Here is a 25,584-nt window from a genome sequence, read left to right as displayed (position 1 = left end):
TTACGCTTGCAGATTTTTTCGTTAATGGCTCGAAAGTCTATTATAGAGGGCTTTATTTTAATATTAACTATAAAGCCTTCTCCCAATTCCCTATTTCCTTCATATTTACCACTATACAGGACAGTACGTGTTTTTGTGTCTCGGATAACTTTTGCCAACCATTTTGTTTCCTGTACTACAGTAATTCCCTTTTTATATATTTTCAGTTTGTTTAAAAGAATCATCTATGCTTGTGGTTTATTTGACCTTCTGACAGTCTGTTATAGGTTACCGGCCTATTAACTAAACCTCCTTCTTTATTCTTACTTGGAACCGGCACTGGCAGTAATTAAGCTACTCAATCCCCCTAGCACTTATTAGAGGCGGTGCTAATCTTATGACTTCAGTGTAGAAAAATAAGGTACCAGATATGATAAAGTTGTAAACTAATATGATACTAATAATTAAAACAAGAAGATTCTTATCACTTTTTGCTTTATTTAAATTTACATCCAACATAACTGTATTACAGAGAATTTGACACAAACCCAATACAAATAAATTAATTTCATCCAACTATTTTCTGTTGTGAACACTTCTTTTGTAATACATTTATACACATTTATCCATAATTTAGAAGGTAGGAGCAAGATAATTCCATTGATAAGGAAGAGAAGAATAAGTATGATATGTGTGAACGTACTGAGGTTCTTTTACGTAGACTGGAGTCGGTACTTTTACTTTAACTGGTGTATTTACTTCGACGGCGTATGGGACTGGAACAGATACAGCAACGTGGTGTTTTTCCTGCAAAAAGAAAATAAACTTAATAAGTAATATTTACATATGTATTTGTACATGTTTGTGTTTGTGTACAGTATATATCGTTGTCCATTAAGTATTAAAAATCATGCTGAAAATATTGGAAAAGTGTTATGGACACAATATCTCTGTTTTTCAACTATTCTTTGTTCAAATAAGTATACAATAGTGTAAGAAAATTCTTGCTGTTACGTTTCTTTTAACAGAAAGTGGACGTCACAACAATAAAAAAAAGAGGCCTAAAATCTCTAAGACCAACACTGGGTCTTTTTTTACAAAATCTTGTACAGCTCGAAAGGCCAGCCTAATGAATGAACAAACGAGAACGTTAAAGGAAAAATAAATGACGTAGGATCAGAAGTACTATTAATTATAGCCGGATTCGCAATGGAAAGAGCTTTAAAAGACCTAAAAAAATCACTAAAAATTGGAGAGAGTCTAGTAATACTCTTACACAAAAAAGGAAACAAATGTGACCTAAAAAATTATAGACCTATGTCGTTCCTCATTCAAGTACCTATATAAACTGTTTATGAGAGTTTCTAGGTTGGACGGTTGGACAGACTGGCTTTCGCAAAGAATATAGTATGTCAGATTATCTGCTGACAACGAGTACACTGGTAGAGAATGCAAATGAGTACCAACTACCGGTACTTCTTGCCTTCGTATTTGATGTGGATTAAAAACAAACTTAAATAAATGTAAAATAAATTCGAGAAGTAGGTAACTAATACATAATACATTGATATACAGTTTATTAATTAAATCTTGCCCAAGTACTTTCGCTTTCTAGAGCATCTTTATGGGCATTTCGTCAATTTTGGCCTATCCAACAATCATAGAATATCATAAACATAAAATTGCACATTACACTACACTACACACTTCTTGTGTGGGGAACAAAAATGGAACGATCAGTGTTCACAAAAAGGATAATTAATTTTAGACATTGTTTAGATGATCCTTTACCTTAACTAAAATAGGCTTTACTACTTCCACAGGTACAGCCTTTGTAATTTCAACAGCGTAAGGTTTTGGTACTTCTACAGGTACATGTTCTTTTACGTGGACAGGTACTGGTTGCGGTACTTTAATTGGTACTGCCCTAGGCACTTCAACGGGAACATTAACTCGAACGGGTACGGCGTATGGTTTTGGTACTTCAACTGCATATGGAACTGGTTGAGCAACTTTTTTCTCAATGGTTACTGGGTAAGGTTGAGGTACTAGTACTGGTACGTGTTGGTTGATGGTGCGATATTCATGAGTCTCAGCCTGAGCTGGGCTTAGGTAACTGGTAACTAAAAAATTATTGGATTAAAATTATGCAAAACCTTTTTTTAAACTTTAGGGGGAATAAACTCGTTTAATATAATTTAATTTTGGCATTAAATAAAAAAGAATAATATATACATATATATATATATATATATATATATATATATATATAATATATATATATATATATATATATATATATATACATATATATTTATATAATATATATATATATATATATTATATATATATATATATACATATATATATATATATTATATATATATATATATATATATATAAAATATAATATATATAATAATAAAATGTATGTAATAAAATAGATAAAGGTATTTAGAAGTGTCAATGAAATAAGCTCGGATCATTTTCTACTAATATTAATTATTGGCATATACTCAAAATGGAGGAAATTAATAGAACAAGTTGGTAAGATAAGATAAATTATGACAAGAGCATATTACAAAAATTGAAAAAATATAGACCAAATACATCAATAAAGAATGGCAAAAAAATAGTAAAAAAAAGGACAAATAGCATATAGAACCACAATAATAACCCCAATTTAATTACTGATGATTAAAAGTATTCAAGAAAATGTACAAAATTATTAACAAGACAGGCAAACGCTGAATTGTAGAACCGGTTTACAACTATAATAAAGAATATGACATTACAAATAGTAGAACACCTCTGAATTTTTTTATGTGCCAATTTGCTTGAAATTTCAACAGTAGTTAAAAAATAGTTCAAAGATCAAAATCTATCCTATGGTAATATGTGCTTTTCTTCTGGGTATTTTCGAAAAAGCTATGAAAAACATTTTTTTCTAAAAGTTAACTAATCTATTACTGTGGTTTTTTTTTATAAACTTTTTCCACCTCCGAGTTGGGTGTTAATCACCCCAGAGTAGAGGCACATATTGCCATAAGGTATATTTTGATCTTTGTCTTGACTAGATTAGTAGATTGATTTTCGTATTAAAGTAAATGCATAGCTGAAAAAATTTAGATATACTTACGACCAGGAGCTAAGTAAGATGTATCATACAAAATACTACGTTTTGGTTTTGCATCGTTGGCAGCATAGGCAACAGCTACGAAAGCGAGGCACTAAAATAAAGTAACCATTGTTTAATGATTTTAGTAAGCAAAAGAAACGGCGAATAATATTTGGTTAATATTACAAAAGCGATAATAAAATTTTTGTGAACTTGACTTCAAATTAATTTTTTTTTTTTTAACACAAAGATGATTTAGAATGATATAGGCTATTTAAAAAGGTAAGGTTATTTCTAAAGAAATTTCAAAACTTGCGTTTAACTTTATTAAAGTTCACTTTCGTCTTTCAGATAATCCCTTCTCTGAAAATTTTATGGAAATCTTCAATAATAAAGATTGGATCTTTCAGTGATGTCTTCTAATGGATTATGGCCGCAAATTGTGATATAAAATAATGTTCTCTGTGCAAACTATCAGAATTATCTCTCCAATGGTTGAGAAATATTTTTATAAGTACCCAAAATGAATTTTAAATGATCTTCAGTCAAAAATAAACACCAAACGGTCTCTTTATTCAGCGAGAATTCAAATGAGTGGAAAAACTCACCTTTCTGGTAACTGTTGACCTCTTTATGATGACTGCTAACAATTCCCTTATCGGAAATTGTACTGTTAATCTGCAGGCTCTGCTGAGATTTGATCAGAAACGATGGTTTTCTTATCGGCAAGGTAATTTGAATATACTTTGTTATAATTCAGGACTTTTTTAAGGTTTTTAAAATACTTTTGAAAAATTGTGACTGCTGAAAAATCAAAAATTTTCTGGACTCTTCGTAACTATTGATTTTCTATTCACTTATTTTTCATTGCTAAATCACTTTAGTATGAGAAGCTAATAAGTTTGCTGCATTGTACAGATTACAATAAAATCGTCGATCAATACGTCCATTGATAACAAAACGTCAAGACAAGCTTTCCGTTCCTAAAAATCAATGAACTATGATAAATCCATGACAAAATACTATAGTCCATGACGCCATGTTACCTAATCCAACGGTAACTTTAACATCCTAATTATTTATAAGATATAATGTCAAACAAATGTAACTTATTATTTGTTAACGGGTTTTTACCCATATATTTAGTGGCTACATTTATGTACTCCTAGACACCGATGATAGAATGATGGATTCTGAAAACGTTTTGTCTAACACAGCCCGTTTGGGTTTTTAAATATATACCTTTTACAAAGGATTTTAATTAATTTTTCAAGTTGAAAAAGTTCATAAAATTACATATTTGCGAATAGTCACAACGAACCAACTTGATCCTGACAGAAATAAAACGCAAAAAGCAATGACTAAAACTACTTCTATGAAAATAAAGACATTTATTTGCAATAATTATCTCAGTTTGGAACTAAGACAAAGAACTAAGAAGTATGGACAATAAAAGTATTAAGCATGAAGATAATTTAAGCACTGGAAATGTTGATTCATGGACGGATGCCGAAGATACCTTGAACAGCAAGAAAAACTAATGAGGAAGTACTAAGTGTCGACAAAGACAGAGAATTGCTAAAGACCTTTAAGCACCGAAAAATGACTTATCTGGGATATATAGTGAGTGAAAATCGATATAGAATACTACAGCTGATCCTTAAAGGCAAAATAGAATGCTTTTTTGGTTTAAAAACATTCGTAAATGAACTTAGATATCAAATGCAGAACAATTATTTTATGTGGTAGAAGATCGAGAAGCCTAATCCCCAACCTTTGGTGTAAAGAAAAAAAGATTGCACCAAAACCTTACGGGTAAAATATTGAAATTCAAAAGTTGATTAAAGATGAAAATAAAAAATATCAACAATATTTAATTAAAAACAGTATATAGGCTAAAAGAAAATCAAATCATACAAAAAACAACACTGAATTTTAAAGTACACGAGAACAATAAGGAAAAAATATATTAACTACAATATCAACATAATTTAATGTTTTTATATATTACATGGAAGCAAAGTGTATGGAAATACCCTAAAACTAAAATTGAAAACCAACAATAGGAAACCAGAAGTGGAAGTGATTTCCACTAGACGATTTATTAATAACTAGAATGGTTAAGATAAGATTTATCTATTTGTCGATACACAAAAGGATATCATAAATATAGACCAGTAATATCAACATTGAAACAATAGAAACAAATAGAAATACCACGATGGATAGCCGACATAAAAGAATTTTATAGTGGAGTCATAATTATGACTAAAGAAGCAGAAAAAGAAGAAGAGAAAGAAAACAGTGATAACAAAATTATCATACAAGTCAAAAATACATAATTATTAAAGAGCCACAGGATTAAATAGGTACAAATAAGTCAAAAATAGACGCCATATTCAGAAGTCGAAAAATTGCAAAGAAAGCTTTGAAATATGACAAATCTGCCTTGGCGTTTTGTAGATATGACTAAATCCTATTATTGCATTAATTTAAGCGACGTGGTAATATTACTAAAAGTGAGAAGCTCGCCTAGCAGAATAGTAAAGACAAATTAAAGATATTAACACTAAAAACAAAACTAAAATTAAAATTAAGAACAAACTGATATTGGAAGTAGATATTAACTCGGAAATCCGACAAGAAGACAGATTATGTCCATTATTTTACAATTTAGTATTATACAAAGTCATAGAAAAAACCAAAAAAAAAAACAAAAATAAAACAAATGTAACTTTGTCAAAATATGTATGTGCCAATTCTATATATAGTAATTTAAAAGCAGTATCTACCTATATTTAATTAATTTTCACTCAAAATAAATATGAAGGAAATATTTATAATATAGCCTATTTTCATTTCAGCATTTTCAAAGTTTTAAGTTTATTATACATTTTTATTTTGCGAATTTAATTTAAAAAAACAACACAGCGTGTATTATAGCGAAAAAAAAAATTAATAAGTAATATAGATTTTTATATAATTAATGTAAGAACAATTACCAAAAGGAACTTCATTTTGTTAAGCAGAATTCACTACTGATGATGCTAGTCAAAATTTCGTTCCTTATAAAAGTCCAGTATCGCGGATTTTTGGCGGACCGGTTAGGTTGTTCTAAATATTTTTTTAATTATTTTTTATTCAAATTGTGATTTAATTTGGAATTTTGATAAGAAAACGGGTTAAGATTAACTATCTCGCTGAGCCTGGAATTTTTTGCGCTGGTCCGGAACGACAGGACCGGTATGACATAAAAATTAGTGTTTTCTGTGTATTATGCTATGCTATATTATGCTATATTATGATATATATATACATAGAAAATTGGCCGGGATGTTAATGAAACATTCTTATGACTTTTTGTCTAGCTTTCGGAATGGTTTTATTCCTTTTTTCAAGACATAGTATAATAATCTCAATGACTATGTCTTGAAAAAGGAATAAAATTATTCCGAAAGCTAGACAAAAAGTCATAAGAGTGTTTCATTAACATCCCGGCCAATTTTCTGACTGCAACCCTAATAAACTTTGTTGTTAGTATATATATATATATATATATATATATATATATATATATATATATATATATTTAAACTCAGAGCTAAGATTAATTCTATTATTATAGGAATTAACATTAAACTCAACAGTCGTCCCGGTTGAACCATATCGATTATCATTGCGTTGAGTTTCGGCATCCTCTTTGATGTTTTTTTCAGGGCTTCTGAGGCCTCTGTCTCCCAAGCTCCCAGACACTGGGGAGCACCAAAGCATCCTTGCCGTGGGGCCAAATGACGGATCTATCGTCAACATATCGTAGCCAACATGTGGGTTTAAGCATTGATGTAAATAGTGCTCAGGTCTCAAAGTCTTCCATAAAGATATTAGCAATTACTGGAGATAGCGGAAAGCCCAATAGAGCACCATTTATTTGTCTATAGAATTGATTTTGGAAGATGAAATAAGTGTTGGACATACAATGTTTATTGAGAGGTAAGTGGTCTTGTCGGATACTGTATTTGGTTTTCAAAATGTTTTAGAGCTTCATCTACAGGAATGTTTGTGGAGTCAAACTCTTAATTAATGGCAATGAAAAAAACTTCCGGTGAAAACGGAAGCAGAATAGTAACAAAAAATATGGCGACAGATGCGTTATGTGTGATTTCGTTCCATACTTTATCTCAAACCAGTCAAAATTTTCGAAAAAAGATGAACAACTTAAAAAATATTGGGTTTTAGCTATGGTACCTAATACAGTCTATAATTTCATGCAAAATCTAAAAATGCAATCATGTACACTAATGTACAGGGTGTTTAATTTAAAATAACAAAGTTGCTGTTCAGTGTGGCATATCTGTCATATATATATATATATATATATATATATATATATATATATATATATATATATATATATATATATATACAAAATCATCAGTTTATTACGGCTGCAGTCAGAAGGTTGGCCGAGATGTTAGAGAAACACTCTTTTGACTTTTTGTCGAGCTTTCGGAATGGTTTTATTCCTTTTTCAAGACACTGTAATATATATAAAAAATGTGTAAATATTTTACAAAATATCACAATTCGTTAGTGCAACTTACTAGTCGTTGAGATTATTTAAAATAAACTTTGACACTCAACATTAATAACACAAATAGAAAATATAATAATGGACAATACATTCTAAAAATTTTGGCCAGGATAGTAAAACTTAGTTTATTTCATGACATATTTTGATAGTATGTTTTAACTCTGATACATAGAGAACAGAAAGAAAAAAAAAACAATGTGAATCAAGTGTAATTAGTTGTTCTTAATATTGTATTTATTTCCAAGAAACAAGAGGCCCATATTTGGGTAGCTTTGATTTTTAATTATTAAACCTGTCTTAATGATATGCAACCAGTTATGCATGCAAGAATATGTAGAAGATAATATTTACGTTAATATTTACGTTTAATATTTACGTTAAGTTAAGTTAATATCTTGGAAATGTATTTCATAAAATCTAGTACACCTTGCATTAATAAAAAGTCTGACATAGATAAATTGAGCAACATTTATTATTATTTACTGGAAAAATATCAAAAATAAAATAAATATTAACTTCTACATATTGTTGTATGCATAACTGGTTGCATACCATTAAGACAGGTTTAATAATTAAAAATCAAAACTACCCACATATGGGCCTCTTGTTTCTTCCAAATAAATACAATATTAAGAACAACTAATTACACTTTAATCACATTGTTTTTTTTTATTTCTGTTCTCTATGTATCAGAGTTAAAACATACTATCAAATTATGTCATGAAATAAACTAAGTTTTACTATCCTGACAAAAATTTTTAGAATGTATTGTCCATTATTATATTGTATATTTGTGTTATTAATGTTGAGTGTCAAAGTTTATTTTAAATATTCTCAACGACTAGTAAGTTGCACTGACCAATTGTGATATTTTGTAAATATTTGCACATATTTTATCTATATTACAGTGTCTTGAAAAAGGAATAAAACCATTCCGAAAGCTCGACAAAAAGTCAAAAGAGTGTTTCTCTAACATCTCGGCCAACCTTCTGACTGCAGCATTAATAAACTGGTGGTTTTGTTTATATCGACAGTCAGTAATATCCTGTATTTCTTATATATATATATATATATATATATATATATATATATATATATATATATATATATATATATATATATATATATATATATATTATATAATATATAATTTATATATATATATATATATATATATATATATATATATATATTAGATAAGGACATTTATATAGTAATTCTTTTTGAAATATGTTAAGTAAGATAATTTAATTTAAGATATTTTTTTTTTTAGCAGCTCTTGATAATAATTGTAAACACAATTGAAAGCTCGAGATAATAAATAGTTAACAAATAGCCCTTATTTATATATTTTTTCCAAACGAGTCACAAGTACTTCTTTTTTCTTATCTATATATACATATATATATATATATATATATATATATATATATATATATATATATATATATATATATATAAATATATATATATATATATATATATTATAGTTTTAATTATTAAAGATTTCTACCATAAAATTTAACTGTATCAATTGTATGGTATAAAGTTTTCGTGAATTTACTTCTCAAGAGCAATACGCTAAATTATATTCTGGTTTTCGGTACTGAAGCTTTTACACTTCTCAACGATTGAAGTGGATATTATGAAAATGTATATTTTATTTTTTGTTCATAAGGTCAAATAGAAAAATGGAGTGATATAAATAAAGATTTATTTTTACTTCGTATTTTCATACAGATGAACCGAAAGAAAGAAATTCTTTAAGAAAAAAAAAAATAGAAAGTAAACAAAAATTGTACAATTAACAACCTAAAATTTCTATTCCTGCTCAATTTCTAATATCCCGAAAAGAAAAATTAATAGTGTGTGGGTCCACCTCTGTGTCGCGTTAGTGCTCTACCTCTATTTGGAAGATCTGTTATTAAATTATTGATGAACTGCTGCGATATACGTTCCCAAATCGCGAGTAAAGTATTGGCCAACTGATCTAAGGTTTGGAGCGGTTGAAGGAGCCTGTTTTGTTGACTAGACATTTCGGCCCAAACATGTTCAATGTAATTCATATCAGGTGAACACGGTGGCCACTCTTCTTGTAATGCCATGAGCTTCTATACACTCGTTGACAATTCTCGCACGGTAAGGGCGAGCATTATCATCAATCAGAACAAATTGTTCGCCTAATGCACCAAAAAATGGAACAACTATTGGTACTATGACTTTGTCTCGATATCGTGTAGCAGTAATTGTCGCATTAATTAAGACGACTAAGTTCGTGCGACCGTCAAAACATATGCCTCCCCACACGCAAACGGATCCACCTCCAAAAAGAGTGGTTGGGACTCTCAGATTTTCATTGTAACGCTGTCCTCTTTCCCTTCACACCAATATTCGGCCATCGTCCATATACAAATGAAATCTGGACTCGTCAGTAAAGATACAATTCCTCCAATTTTCGAAATTCCACTGACAGTGTTCCATCGCCTAACGATATCTGCATGCACGCTGCTCCCTAATTAGTCGTGGATGGGTAGCGAGCCGTCTAGCCCTTATATTGGATGCATATAACCATCTTCTGATAGTTTGACTGGAAATCGCTCGTTTAGTAGCATGCCTGAAGATACTGTTAATTCTGAAAGCCGTGAATGTTAGGTTTCTTCTTGCCGTCAGAACTACAAAACGGTCTTGCCGACGAGTTGTAAATCGTTCTCTTCCTCCTCCATGCCTGTATGTTGCAGATCCAGTTGCTACATACCGATTGCATGCACGAGTTATCACACTTTGTGACACATTTAGCCTCATAGCAACCTCTTGTTGAGTTATGCCTTGTTGGATCCAACGAACTAATTGCTCGAGCTGCACTAGTTCTAAATGTCTTTGCGGCATAATGTTTTTGTGATAAATAGATTTCTTGACTTATTGACAACTGGTAAAGCCAATGTAAGCACTTTTATACGAATGATATATTCATTTTTGGAACAACATGTCTCTCTTTGTACGAAGTAAGGGCCGATAAGAATAGGGAGAAAAAACCACATGCAAAAAATATTGGCATTAAAGATAGCATTTAGAGTATAGTACAGGCAATTATTTTAAAAATAGTTTTATATGTTAATTTTAGGAATTTTAAAATTATGCACTTCAATTTTTGAGTAGTGTATATTAAGTTCTATCTACCATAAAATGTATTTTTGTTTAACTTTTGTTATACCAAATTATAATTAATTATTTAGATAATTTTTATTTTAACGATTTTTTGTATAAATTAATCTTATTGTTGTGTACTTTTTTGCTATGTTTAATATTGTCTTATTTTGTTGTTTCAATTGTTTATTGTAGTTTTAACAAATTCTTCCAAGTTATTCATATGCATAAGGAACGAAAATAAATTCAATAAGTTAATCAAACAAGTGTTTTATTAGTGTACGTAAAAGCCGCCCCTGATTTTTCTACCAAATTATTTATTATGGTAAAACTAAAAGTCGCTTGATTAAAAATAGATTAATTTAGGCAGGATTGAACAAACGGTTAAACAACTCCATACAGTATCTTTTTTATTTAGAGGTGAGTGGTGAACATCAATTTTAAAATTTATTTATAGGCATTGTCTAGAACATGTTATAAATTTTATAGAATTTTAATTGGAGCAAAAATGTAACATTTTATAGCTAATAAAGATAAGCACTTGGTATAAGACAAGAATCTATTAATTTTGAAGTTTTATTGTTAGTGTAAAAATTTGTGCAAAAAACTAATAAATCCATTAAGGCAGTAATAATTAATGTCTTCGAGTTACTTTAAAACTTTCACTATTTCTCTTTCTTTTTTTATTTTTTGATTACATTTTCTTTTCTAAAACTTATTATCTAATTTTTACTATATTCTATTCTATGTATGTCTTGGTCGAACTTTGTATTCCTTTTCTGTACACTCTAATCTTCCATTCTTCCATCTCCAATCTGGAAAGTAGACAGTAGTTATTTATATTTATTTAGAGCCAAAATTGCTTCACAGTAAAAATGCAAGTATATTTAAATCTAAGGGCTTACTCTATTGCTTACTTTTTCTTGATTACTTCGGTCACAGTTTCCATACCCAGCTCCTGGTGAAGGTTGCTGTTACCGATATACCAAGGAGCATCAACAATGTTCCTTAGTACTTTGTTTTGAAATCTCTGCATAATATGTGCTTAGGTACAGCCCCAGAGTTGGCACCCATCAGGAACTTTTATTCGCCATTTTCTGGTCCAGGTATGTATTGTAGTTAATGATAGTTTCAACTTATTAGTCGCTTCTTCGCTAGTGTCTCTTATCGCTAGTATGGCTGTATCGTCCGCGAAGCTGGTAATAGTGTTTTGTTCCAGTTCTTGAATGTTCTTCTTAGAGTGCCGTCTCCCTACGGATGTTGGTAATCATAATGGCTATTTTTATTTTTGAACTTACTGCTGTAAACAAATCAATCGATCTGCATTGATACTAATCACGTAGATTATTTAACCATGAGTTCTGCCTTCGGCCAACAGATCATCTTCCTTGAATCTTTCCCTGTATTATGAGTCTCAAAATTTTATATTTTGGTACCCTCATCATCTGGCCTAGGTATTCCAGTTTTCTGGTTTGTATCTTGGTGATTAGTTCCGTGTCTTTACCAACCCTCCCCAGTACATGTTTATTCGTAATTCTATCAGCCCTTGATATTTTTAATACTCTGTGGTATAACCAGAGTTCCAAAGCCTCGATTCTTTTTAAATTGCATTTTTTTAATGACCAAGTCTCAGCTCCATATAATATTATTGAAAATATATAACAGCGAATGGTACGCAGTCTGATCTCCAAATTTAGATTTTGGCACATTAGGATTGGCTTCATTTGTATAACTGCTGATCTGGCAATCTCTATTTGCCAGATTAATAACAGCACTATCGAAGAGGAACATACTAGCAAAAGAGGTAGATTTCGAGATCAGCCAAGAGCTTAGGGAACTAATTAGGAAGAATAATAGGACAAAGAAAAGAGCCAGAAGAACAAGAGCCAAAACAGACAAGAACAAAGCAAACGGACTAAATAGACAGATCATTGACAAGACAGATGAAGTAACCTCTACGTGAAGACAACAGTATAGTGTACACTACTGAAGAAAAGGCCGAAGTCATGAGAACCGCCCTAGAAAGATAGTGTTCTATGAACTATCACCAAGAAGACTCTAATTTTAAAGAGAAAGTCACTACAGGAGACCAGCAGAAGTAAAAGATCCACCACTGAAATACACGCTATCAAAAGAAGGGAGCGACTTGTTTCGGAAAATCTCACCAAAGAAAGCCCTTAAACTAGACGAAAAAACCAACAGGGCTCTAAACTACCTGCCAGTGAAAGCAGTCGTTTATCTCACCAACATAATTATTGCCATAATGAGTTTTAGAAGATATCCTCATCAATGGAAAGAAGCCCGTGTGGTAACAATAAAAGAAGAACATAAACCAGGAAAAAATAGCATTTTTTTTAAAGAGCTGCAGGCCAATAAGCTTTTTACCAGCATTCAACAAAATTGCCAAAAAAAGAGTGATATTCCCAAGGCTCGAAAACAAAACAAAAAGACTACAGGTCTTACCGGAAGTCCAATTTGGATTTAGAGCCAAACACTCAAGTGGACACCCAATACTTAGGCTTACAGAATACATCGCAGCAGGCTGCAAGGATAGACAGAACACCGGAGCAGCCTTGTTGAATGCTTTGAGAGAAGAAACTCACCTTCACATCCTATGTTACAAGAACAATACAGAAGGCGAAAATGGTACAAGCCCATATCAGAAGCCTAACTGGCCTAACACAAATAGCGTTAACTTAAAAAGCAAAGAAGTTATAAATGTTTATATCTACTTTTTTTTGTGCAATTACTTCCATTCTGTGTGTATATATATATATATATATATATATATATATATATATATATAAATATATATATATATATATATATATATATATATATATATATATATATATATATATATATATATATATATACAATAGCACTAAAGGCCTTAGAGGCCCATGGCTTGAAAAGTTTGTTCTTTCTTCATTTTCGCTTTCCTTTATGTACTGAGATCTTCTCTGGCTCGATATGTGATTTTTCTCCATTCCTTCTTGTTATTTATTTTTCTTTTCTGGCCTTCTAGTCCAATTTCTTCCATATCTTTTTCTACCTCCTGATTCCATCTATTTATTGGCCTTCCTTTTCTCTTTTTTAAAGCTATAGTGTAGTTTAGTACCCTTTTTGGAGTCCTCGTATTCAGCATCCTTTCTAGGTGACCTCGCCATCTTAGTCTCTGTGCCTTTATGACTCCTATTATGTTAGGTTGATTATATAATTTCTTTAACTCATCATTTGATCTTCTGATCCATAAACCGTCCCTTAATATTCCTCCATATATCTTCCTCGGGATTTTCCTTTCCCATATCTCCAGTAACTTTTGTTCATTTTTTGTCATTGTCCATGTCTCACTGCAGTATGTTACTATTGGTTGTATAGTTGTTTTGTATAACTGTATTTTTGCCTTTCTTGATAAAAACTTGCTTTTCAACATTCCTCTAAGAGCATGTACACTTCTATTGCCTGCCATTATTCTAGCTTCTTTAATGTTAGGTTTAATGTTACAGGTGATATTATTGCACCTAGGTATGTAAATCTTTCTACCATTTCGAATTCGTATGATGCTCTTTCTTCTACTTCTACTTTAAACTTTTGTCCATCCCTGAACTGATCATCTGTCCACTGCATACATTTTGTTTTAGTTTCATTTATGTAAAGTCCCATTTTCTTTGCTGCTTTTACTATTCTCTGTACTATCTCCTGTAGCTCTTTTTTCCTCTTGCCAGCAACACTACATCATCCGCAAATGCCAAAACTTGGTGTCTTTTATGATAAAGGAGTCCTTCTCTATTGATTTTCGCTTCCCGTAATATTTTTTCTAGGCATAAATTAAAGAGTAATGATGACAAAGGATCGCCCTGCCTTAATCCTTCGTTTACTATAAATTTGTCCGATGCATGATTGTTTACTATGACTTTGTTTTCTGTATTCTCTAAAGTAAGATGTATCATGTTACGCAACTTTCTGCTAACTCCCAGTTCCTCAAGGGTCTCTTTTAATTCCTTCCTCTTTATTCTATCGTATGCTTGCTGGAAGTCGATGAATAGCGCTATCGTTGGTAAGTTGTGTTCATAGCTTTCTGCTTGTAATTCTCTGATTATGAATACTTGGTCCGTTGTGCTTCTCCCTCGTCTAAATCCGCACTGATATTCGCCTATTATATTTTCAACTTCTTTTTCTAGCTTATCTTTTATGGATTTTGATAGGATTTTATATACGGTATTTAGTAACGCTACTCCTCTGTAATTACTGCATTCTGTTTTGTCTCATTTTTTGTGTAATGGGCAAATAATGGCTTCCTTCCAATCTTCTGGTATTCGTTCTTTTATCCATATCTCCTTTATGATCTTGTATATCCAATTATTTAGCAGTTTTCCATCATATTTCATCATCTCTGCTGTTATGTTATCGCTTCCAGGGGATTTATTGTTTTTCAGCTTTTTTATGATTTCCTCAATTTGTTCTTTGCTATGTGAATTATCTTCTATGTGTTCTAAGTGTTCGATTCTTGCTTCTGCTTCCATACATTCTCTTTGGTTTGACTTATTATTGCCATTTAGTAATTCATCAAAATACTCTTTCCATATTTCGACTATTTCTGTTTCCCCGCTTATATTATTTCCTGTTTTGTTTTTAACGAATATGGGTTTTTGTTGGAAACCTTTTTTTTTTTTTCATTTCTAGCACCTTGATATAGGTTTTTTATTTTTTTATTTCTGTAATTCTCTTCTATTTCTTTTAGCTTATTTTCTGTGTGTTTTCTCTTCTTTTCTCTCAGCACCCTTTTTATTTTTTGTCTTTGCTCCATATATCTATTCTTTGTCTCTGTTGTTTCTTTCGTGATCATTTCCATCCTTAATGATCTTAATTAATTAATTCCTTAATGATATATATATACATATATATATATATATATATATATATATATATATATATATATATATATATATATTATATAACTTATTAAATGTGATTGGCTTAAAATATAATTTTATATCATATCCTGGAATTAACAAAATAGCTGCTTTTGTTTATTTGCAAATGACTTTCCTACTGTATTTTCCATAATTATCTTGACCGGTCAATATAGGTGTTAACCTCATCACGGTATTATTACATCACCGTAAAGTTATTTCAGGTAAACAAACAAAATTGTTATTACACATTCATCTTTTCGATAATACCTTTTGATGGCATTTTACATATGCTAATTTTAATCTACATCCTTAAATTTTAAAACAATTTTATAAAAACTAGTTTTATAGTAATAAAATTTAAATCGACTATAAAAATATAACGCTTTTGTGAAACATTTTTTAAAGCAGTGTCGGGTTTGTTTCAAGAAATAAAAAAAAATGTGTTTGTCTTATTTCAGTGTTTACATTATGAAACAACAAAAAACAACAAAAACAAATTATACTCTGCATGTTTTTATAACTTCTCATACTAATTAATATGGCATTCTTATTAATATTTATTAAAAACATTACCCTTATAGTTTGTTATTTATTTTCAGCAATAATAGCTATTTATGTACCAAGGGTATTAAATAGATGTTTATGCCCAGAGGACGACGATGTTATAAACCCGAGGGTTTGTAAGTCGCCCGAGGGCATATACATCCATTAATACCCGCGGTGCATACAAACTTTTATGTCATACTCGTTCGTTATTGCATCTACAAATAAATATATTCTAAAAAATCCGAAAATTCGATTTCATTTTGACAATATATTTACTAGTAGACGTTCTATCGTCCGTGTTATGGTACTGTACTGTACATGTGTTGCTACGATATGGAAATCTTATTATCTTTTTGTTTGTATCTTTACACCCGTGCGGGCCATAAAGTACACTTTATGCCCGCGCGGATATAAAGTAGACTATTACGTAGTTGGTAACTATAGTTCGTCCCAAACCCTTCTTTCAGTGCGTCATAGTTGATCGAATTCTCTCTAACACATTAAGCTAGAAGTGACAGAAAAAAACGTGAGTCTGTGATTATTATACATAGAACTTAAAAAATTATTTATCGTAAAGCTAATTCTACTTACGGATGTATAATTGGTTGGAGTTTAGAATACGCTAAATAGATATCCAATCAACGATGCGCATAAATATAATTTGACGCAGATTGTCTCGATCGTGACAGTACTTTTACAATGTCAACTGATAAAATGATAACTGTCATTCCAGGTTAGTATTATCAGACATTTTACAGTGAAAATTTAATTTTGTATTTATTGTCATAAAATATTTTAAATATACCGAAATACATCTAGAAAGAACAAAGATTAATATCAAAATTATTAAATTATTTTCAATTAGAAAAAGAGAGATTACGATCCTACAACTGTCAAATTTAACTAAAATGTCTTGCAATAATTCTCGACATTCTTAAAATCCTATATGACGTCAAAATTAATGACGCACTGAAAGAAGGGTTTGGGACAGACTGTAAGCAATAGAAACACAATAATAAACTAGTATGACATAAAAAAAAATTTCACTTAACTCTTACTATGCATTTAATTATGTGGAAAATGTAGCTATAGAAAAATGACATCAAAACAATAATATTGTCAAATATTGTTGTTAATGTCAAATGTATTTTGTAGTATTGTAAAGGTTTTTGTCGTTTGTGGATTGTACAATGGGTCGAGGTAAAGTTCGATGGGAAAATTTGTTCAATCATTATTAGATTTTTTAATTCTGGAAAATCCAATTCGGAAATCGCGAATATGTTGCAATCATCACGCTATAGTAAGAAATATAGTCATATAGTCACAAAACCTAGAAATGTACGAAAAAGTAAAATAGCCGAAACAGATCGAGGATCATTAAGACGCACTAAAGTGAAAAATGTGAAAAGTGGAAGATGCTACGTCTTCTGTCTTTTTTTATGGTATTAAATTGTGGACCTTGAACGAATATATGTGCAGAAAACTGGAAGCATTTGAGATGTGACTATATCGGAGAATGCTTAAGATCCCGTGGACTGAATGAGTCACAAATGAGGAGGTCCTCAGAAGAATGAATAAAAACCGAGAGGTACTGACCACCATCAAATCTTGAAAGTTACAATTGTTTCGACCTATTATGCAAAATGAATCTAGATATGCTCTTCTTCAAGCCATCCTGCAAGGAAAAATATTGGGAAAACGAGGTCCAGGAAGAAGAAGAACATCTTGGTTAAAGAATCTTAGAATCTGGTTCAATAAAACGTATGTGCAGTTTTTCCGCGCTGCTGCAGATAAGATAAAGATTGCCATGATGATCGCCAACATTCGTAACGGATAGGCACATTAAGAAGCAGAAAGTAAAAAATAGACCAGCAAATTATACGGAGCGTTTTATGGAGTGACTTTTTTGGAAGACACGTTTCGAAATCAACATGTCACCGAGAGGCCCCCAAATTAGGATTTGGTACTTACAAAGTAAGTTTTATAGTTGAAAAAATTATTACGAACTGTTTTTAATAAATTTCGTTTGAGATTAGGCTAAGGAAAAGCCACTTTTAACATTACAACAAATGACAAACAGACTAAGAGGGTCAAAAGAGCATAAAGATTGGATTCACTCGCAATTAGATTTAATACAATGGAGTGATGAGTCTAGATTTAAAGTGTGTGTTGAAGACAGTAGGAGTCACGCCATTCGCAGGAAAAAGATTGAAGAGCACGGCATCCCATTTCTAAAATAGGCTTCTAACAGTCCCGACTTGTCTCCGATAGAGACTTTGTAACGCGAAATGGAAAAAGCTTTGAGAAAACATCCTACCAGGTCCGTTAACGAATTGAAGGAAAAATTGCAAGAATTATGAGATTCGTTTGTTAATTCGAGTAAACACATTTTTAAAAGTTTGTTTATGTAAAACAGATGTGTATTTCCTTTTTATCCGTGTTATCAAAACCTCTTTAAAATATTTTTCGTCGTCAAATAAACGAAATATTTTAGTTTATACTAAGTTGGGAAGCGAATGATTTTTAAGAATCACATCACTCTCGCAGAGGCGTTGTCAGAGACAGCTGCTTCTAGCGTTTGTCCAAATTTCACGTCGAATTTGTGACGGTTGCTGTTTTTGTCCCTTTTCATGGAAAATGTGTGGTAGTGTAAAGTTATTAATAGCAGTTTAATGTGTAGTTGCAGTCTGAGTGAAATTTAGAAGATAACCACATGTTGCCATTGTGTACAGTTGTACCTGTTCCAACCTTCTACGTAGACGAGTTTTCCAAGGTTTGTGTTCTACTGCTAGCTTCCACCCTCACTTTCTTATCCTTGGTCGTTTTTCCAGTCTATAGATACAGTTTTTTTGCGTGGCATTGAAGGTCCAGTTTCAACCTCAGAAAATAGGTTAAGTAAAGAAATTTAGTGGAAATCAAGGTAACTTTTTTGTATTTAAATTTTAAAGTAACGATAGACATTTTTTTTAATAATAATTGATTTCATAAATTAAGGAATTTGTAATATTTAAAAGTATATGTCTTTAGGCGTGGTTAGCTGATATTTTAATTGTTCTGTTTTAAAATTCTATGTTGACATATGACAGCTAGCTTTATTATTTTTGACATTAGTTTGTTTTGTTTTTAGAAGGTTAACCTCTATACATGGTTTCACTTAAAAAGGTAATTCTTTATTTGTAACAATTTTTTGTAAGTTTTGTAGCATCTCTCACTTGTAAACAAAGTTTGTAAACGGATAGGACAAAGTAAATGTTTTTTTATTTATTTTTGTAACGGTTTGTGGTGAGACAACAATAAATGTTTGATTTATTTCTCTAAACAATTTATTTATTTAGAAAAAAGTTTATAACCTCTTTTTCGAGTTTCATTTAAAAAGATATATTTTGCATTTCTAATAATTATTTCAATAGTTACAACTATTTGTTGTAGTTGTTATAATTTATCACCTCGAAGCGGCGGCCTTATTTTAAAAAGCTAGAGGTCCTTCCTGTTGTTTTTTTTTGTTTGTCCATTTGTTCCAGGAGATTCATGTAAGTACCCCTTTATTTCATTTTTGTAGTTGCTCCAATCCAACGTGCACATTCTATGTGGTAGGCAAAATATTTCGTTGCAATTAAAAATAAAGGAGATGTAACTTAGTGGTAAACTTTCACATTTTTTTTTGGTAATATTACATATTCTATGCGTGTTTTTAATTTATTATTATTCTTTAATCAATTTTTTTCATTACGTTACAGAATATTTTCTATAAGTAGGAAATTCAAAAATGTTGTTCGATGCATTAAAATTTCTAAAATGTACGCTGCGATTTTATTTTTTTTTTTTCTCTAAAATTTAATTTTCTTATTAATCTAATATTGGGCCAACTGATACGTAACTGATACGTAGCAAGTGGCTCGTAGCTGGTGTCCATTTACTTTCTTCTAGAGATATAAGAAGGTAAATCCAAGTAAGTGGAAAAGTTAACAAAGTTAGTATTAATTTCTCATGTCACTCAAAAAATCACAAAAGAATTCAGTTATAACTGGTAAATTTTATGAATTTATTCTAGAAACTTATCCCTATTTTGCTTATTTTTCTAGGCAGTTTGACTGACACTATTGTCATAAATGTGCGATTATACTTCTTACCTTCCGCCTTCCGACTTATTTTCTTTAGTACTTCAGTCCTATTAGCACATGTCCGTTTAATATACATTCTGGCATATGCTAAAACGGGTATAATATGTTCCTAGTGAGAATTATGTTGCTTTCGAATCCAGGCTTTTTGGCACTCCCACGTTCTGCTCTGAACGTAAGAGTTTTGGAGGTGATGATCCTCTGGCAAGTTCATTAGCTCTTTCATTGCCGTGTACCAGTGACATGAAACGTATATCATGCTGACACTGTTATGTTTCATCTGCCTGTCGAGTTTTTTTTGGCATTATCAAACTAGATCCTAGGGTTTCTAATATGCAGGAAGCATTTAATATGGAGGAAGAAGAAGAAAACCTGAAAGACGAAAGAAATGAGGTAAGGGGAGCAGACGAGAGGGAAGAGAAACCACCAACGATTTTTGAAGTTAAAGATGCAGTTAAAAAACTAGCCAGAAACAAATCACTTGGAATAGATAATCTCCTAGCTGAACTATATAAAGAAGGTGGCCATGATACCATTATGGCATTACAGCAGCTTATAAAAGAAATATGGACACAGAAATTCCTCCCCAATGATTGGAATATTGGAATATTTCGCACCATATACAAAAAAAGAGATATTTTTTTAATTCTCTAACCACAGAGGAATTACGCTTCTAAATGCAGCGTATAAAATATTTTCCACAGTACTATGTCACCGTATAGTGCTATATGCAGAACGGATAGTAGGAAAATACCAGGTTTCAGAGGTGGTAAATAGACAATTCAGATTGGCACCCTGAAACAAATTTTGGAAAAAACACTGGAATATGGCATTGATACTCATCACATATTGATAGACTACCAAGCAGCCTACAACTCTGTGAATAGAAGGGAAATGTTCAAAGTAATCAAAAAGCTAGGAATACCAAATCAGTTGGTAAAATTAACAAAACTAACCCTTAAAAAAGTTGAATGTAGAGTACGAATTCAGGGGGAACTGTCTGAACCTTTTAAAACAAATATTGGGCTGCGCCAGAGAGACCCTCTCTCCTGTATACTGTTTAATCTGGCTCTGGAAAAAGTAATACGTATATCACAAATCCCTACCACTGGTTCAATACATAATAAATCAGTGCAAATCCTGGACTATGCTGATGATATCAATATTGTTGGGAAAATTGAAAACGCTGTATTAGAGGCGTATGTAGCATTAAAAGAATCAGCTCCAAAAATGGGTTTAATAATGAACACCAACAAAACAAAGTATATGAAAATAAGCACGCAACCACAAATTCTACGATCACTTGTTATAGAAAACGACGTCATCGAAGCAGTGAACGAATTTGTATACCTGGGAGCGCTCCTTGACACTGAAAATAGTACTACCGCAGAGATAAACCGCAGAATTTACACAACCATCAGATGCTATTTTGGGCTCAATCTCCTCCTTAATTCCACAATTATATCGAGTAATACAAAAATAAAACCCTACAAAACAATAATACGCCCAGTCCTAACATATGGTTCAGAGACCTGGGCTCTAACAAAAACTAATGAAAACATGTTAGAATGTTTCGAAAGAAATTCGATTCGAAAGGCGATTCTATGAAGCAGTGAATGACAATGGAGTGTGGAGAAGACGATACAACTTCAAACTTTATAGATTATATCAGGAACCTGATATCCTAAAACCTATTAAGATAGGACGTCTGAGGTGGATAGGATATGTAATGCGGATGGAACAAAATGACCCAGCTAGAAAAACGCTCCTTAATAGACCCATTGGTTAAAGAAAAAGAGGAAGACCCAGAACAAGGTTCCTTGATAGCATCGATGAAGACATGAGAAATATGAAAATACGTGCTTGGCGGAGAAAGGCGATGGATAGGGACGACTGGAGAAAAATTCTTGAGGAGGCTAGGATTCACGCAGGGTTGTAACGCCAGAATGATGATGATGATGATACGATAATTATATTTAATCTATATTAAAATCTGCCAAGGTAAAAGTTGACAACGAGAACACCCGAGATATTAAAATACACAGAGGAGTCCACCTGGGTTGCGCGCTGTCACTACTACTCTTCAATGTCTGCAGTGAAGCGGTATTTAAAGAAGCGCTCTCAGATTCACTAGTAGGTATACTTATCAATGGGCAATTTTTGAATAACTTGCTTTTTACAGACGATACAGTAATAATGACGAATAATAACAATGATTTATAGAATGTAATGCAACGACTTAACGAATGCTGTCATGAATACGGACTAAGGATAAATTAAAAAAAAAACTAAATACATGATCATGGCTAAATCAGCATATTATGCAAACATCCAATTGTTTGTTATGGATACTGTAATTAACAGTGTGGTCACCTTCAAATACTTAGTGACATGGATAATATCAAATGTAGACCAAACCAAAGAAATTAAGACACGTATTGAAATAGCACGTGCAAGGTTCGTTAAACTTAAAAAGTTTGTTTGTTGTCGGGATATTAGGCTAGGACTACGCCTAAGAATGCTTCGGTGTTACGTATTTACTACTCTTCTTTTTGGCTTGAAAGCATGGACAATAAAACAAGTGCATCTGAATAAGTTGGCCGCCTTTGAATGTTGGTGTTACAGAAGTATCCTACGAATATCATGCACTCAAAGATTATCAAACGAAGAAATTACTAGAAGAATAGGAAATAAGCTGAAATAATATTGACTATCAAAAGAAGAAAATTTGAGTGCTTAGTCCATGTTATGAGAGGGCAAAGATGCTCATTATTGCAACTTATTATCTAAGGCAAAATTTGATAAAAGCAAAATGTGGAAAGACGAAGAATGTCGTGGCTTATGAACTTGAGGGAATGGTTTGAATGCAGTAAAACTATTTAGAGCGGTAGTCAACACGGTCTGCATATCCATGATAATTTCCAACCTTCGATACAAGATGGAACTTAAATAAAACATATCCAACAAATAATTGTACCAACTATAGATTGTAACAACTCACCTTGATAGCAAACTATATCAAGATAACCTGGCATATATTCAAATAGAATCAAGATAACCTGGCATATATTCAAATAGACGGATACCTATCTTACGAATGTACTTTAGAGAAGGGAGTACACCAAGGAAACGTTTTATCTCCCTTATTATTCCCAAACGACACTATAATTCTAGCCTTGACTCCAAAAAAAAATTACTGAGTTACTAAAAAAAATCGTGATACAAAGTGCTAAGTTTGGACTTATGATTACCTACCACAAAACCAGAATTATGGTTATTGATTGCAAACAACACTTTTCCGAAACCCGAACTATTATGGGGTACGAGGTAGTCTCCTTTATGTTATATCTTGGAGCTCTACTTAACAACACTTGCAGTTGTGAATCCGAAATTCGAAGACGCATTCAACTAGCAACAGCAACAATGACTGAACTAAACGAGGTATCGTATGATCGTCACTGTACTATGACAAACAAGAAGAGACTCGTTTTAACTCTGGTCTTTTCTACATTGTATTATGCATGCAAGATATGGATAATCAAGTTTTTAAATGTGAACATGGAGACGATGTCTTTGACTGCTTCTAATTCCATGGACAGCTCGCCGCACGAATGTCACTCGAATTAAACCCAATCAGTGTCTCTCTAGTACTGTTAATCCAGAAGTTATACATCGAAGCGATCACAAAAAATGGAATGGTTGGTGCTCCAAAAAGCCGCTCAATGACGAACCATAACATATCTGCTAAGATTATAATGGCTATGATTGTGATAGAGTTGGAACGTAAGGGCTAAATCATGGACAGCAAAAATAATTAAGTGATTTGATACGTAGATGTGTAGAATGATTTTGATAAAATTATAATGGCAGATCTCGTTACGAAAGTTGAAGTATTAAAAAATATAAAGAAATAAATAGACGTTGAAATAAAAATTAAGAAGAAAAAGCTGGAATATTTCAGACATATACTGCGTGGGCAAAAATAGGGCATCTTGCGGCTCATTAACCAAGACAAAATAGAGGGCAGGAGTATGAGAAGAAGGTAAATATCTTAGCTGAGAAACTCATAAGAATGCACATAAAAATTAAGCTCAAAATAATTTTTAAAACAGGTATTTCAAAAGTAAGAGTAGCCATGGTAACTGACACTTAACGGATATATTTTTTTTTATTGTTACATTGCATGTTTACAATCTACTCCATACAGAGAGTAATAAGTAAATAGTCTGTAAGTAAATTAACGTGAGTTAGGTACTGTCCAGTGACGGTTCTCTAGATATTATTGCGGTAGGTCTTCTGGAAATACCCTCTTCAATCTTCTTTCAGCAAGTGGTTGGGTAAATAAATTATTTATCAGTTCGTTGTTGTGATCAGTGGTGCGACTTTTATATTTTATTGAGTGATTCTTTATTATGTCCTTAAGTAATGGGATGTCCAGATCATTGTGAAGTGTTTTAGATAGATACATACCGCGGAGCTTTACTTATATTACGGAGTATTTTGGATTGGAATGTTTGAAGTATCTTCATATTTGAAGGTTTACTACAGCCGCATAGTTCTATTCCATATGCCCAAACTGGTATAAGTATAGCTTTGTACAGAAGCAGTTTAATTTTGACTTGGAAGTAACGGTCAGTAAGATATGATTTTAGTATAAAGTACAGTTGGTCTGTTAGGTGTAATTTCAGTTTGTAGAGAAGACATATATGCCATACTCTATCAAATGCCTGTTGTATATCTAGAAACACTCTAGCGCAAAACTTTTTCTCTTCGAGAGTTGTTTTAATTATATTTACTATTCTGTGGCATTGAGTGTTCACGTCTAAATCCGAATTGGTGTTATGGTATAATTACGTTTATGGGAACAACTTGCTCGATTTTATGTAATAGTAGCATTTCTAATACTTTCAAAATTATTGGGCTTATAGGGTGATATGAATTTGCTTACGTTGTGGGCTTTCCAGGTTTCGGAATCATAGTAACTTGAGAAAATTGTACTTGTATTGAAGAATATTGAAGACGTAGTATGTTGTTGAATATTATTGTTAATAACACCACTGTTTTTCTCGGTAGCTTCTGAAGTAATTCTCCTGTTATCAAATCATAGCCAGGAGCTTTCTTGGGATTTAGCATTTTTATTTGTTGTCTAACCTCTGTCGGAGTAAATGT

General features: G+C 31.7%; 1 protein-coding gene across 1 annotated transcript; it reads right to left on the bottom strand.

Moving 5' to 3' along the window:
• Positions 1 to 457: 457 nt before the first annotated feature.
• LOC140440615 (uncharacterized) lies at positions 458 to 6,244 on the bottom strand. The gene is made up of 4 exons (XM_072530982.1): positions 6,100 to 6,244; positions 3,119 to 3,209; positions 1,771 to 2,102; positions 458 to 786 (listed from the first exon to the last, which is right to left on the bottom strand). The coding sequence occupies exons 1-4, from the start codon at positions 6,112 to 6,114 to the stop codon at positions 613 to 615; spliced, it is 612 nt and encodes a 203-aa protein (XP_072387083.1). The 5' UTR covers positions 6,115 to 6,244; the 3' UTR covers positions 458 to 612.
• Between the last annotated feature and the right edge of the window lie 19,340 nt (positions 6,245 to 25,584).

Source organism: Diabrotica undecimpunctata, chromosome 5 (genome assembly GCF_040954645.1).
Source record: "Diabrotica undecimpunctata isolate CICGRU chromosome 5, icDiaUnde3, whole genome shotgun sequence".
Taxonomy (NCBI): domain Eukaryota; kingdom Metazoa; phylum Arthropoda; class Insecta; order Coleoptera; family Chrysomelidae; genus Diabrotica; species Diabrotica undecimpunctata.
Note: the sequence above shows the minus strand (reverse complement) of the source record. Positions and strands in the feature narration are given on the sequence as shown.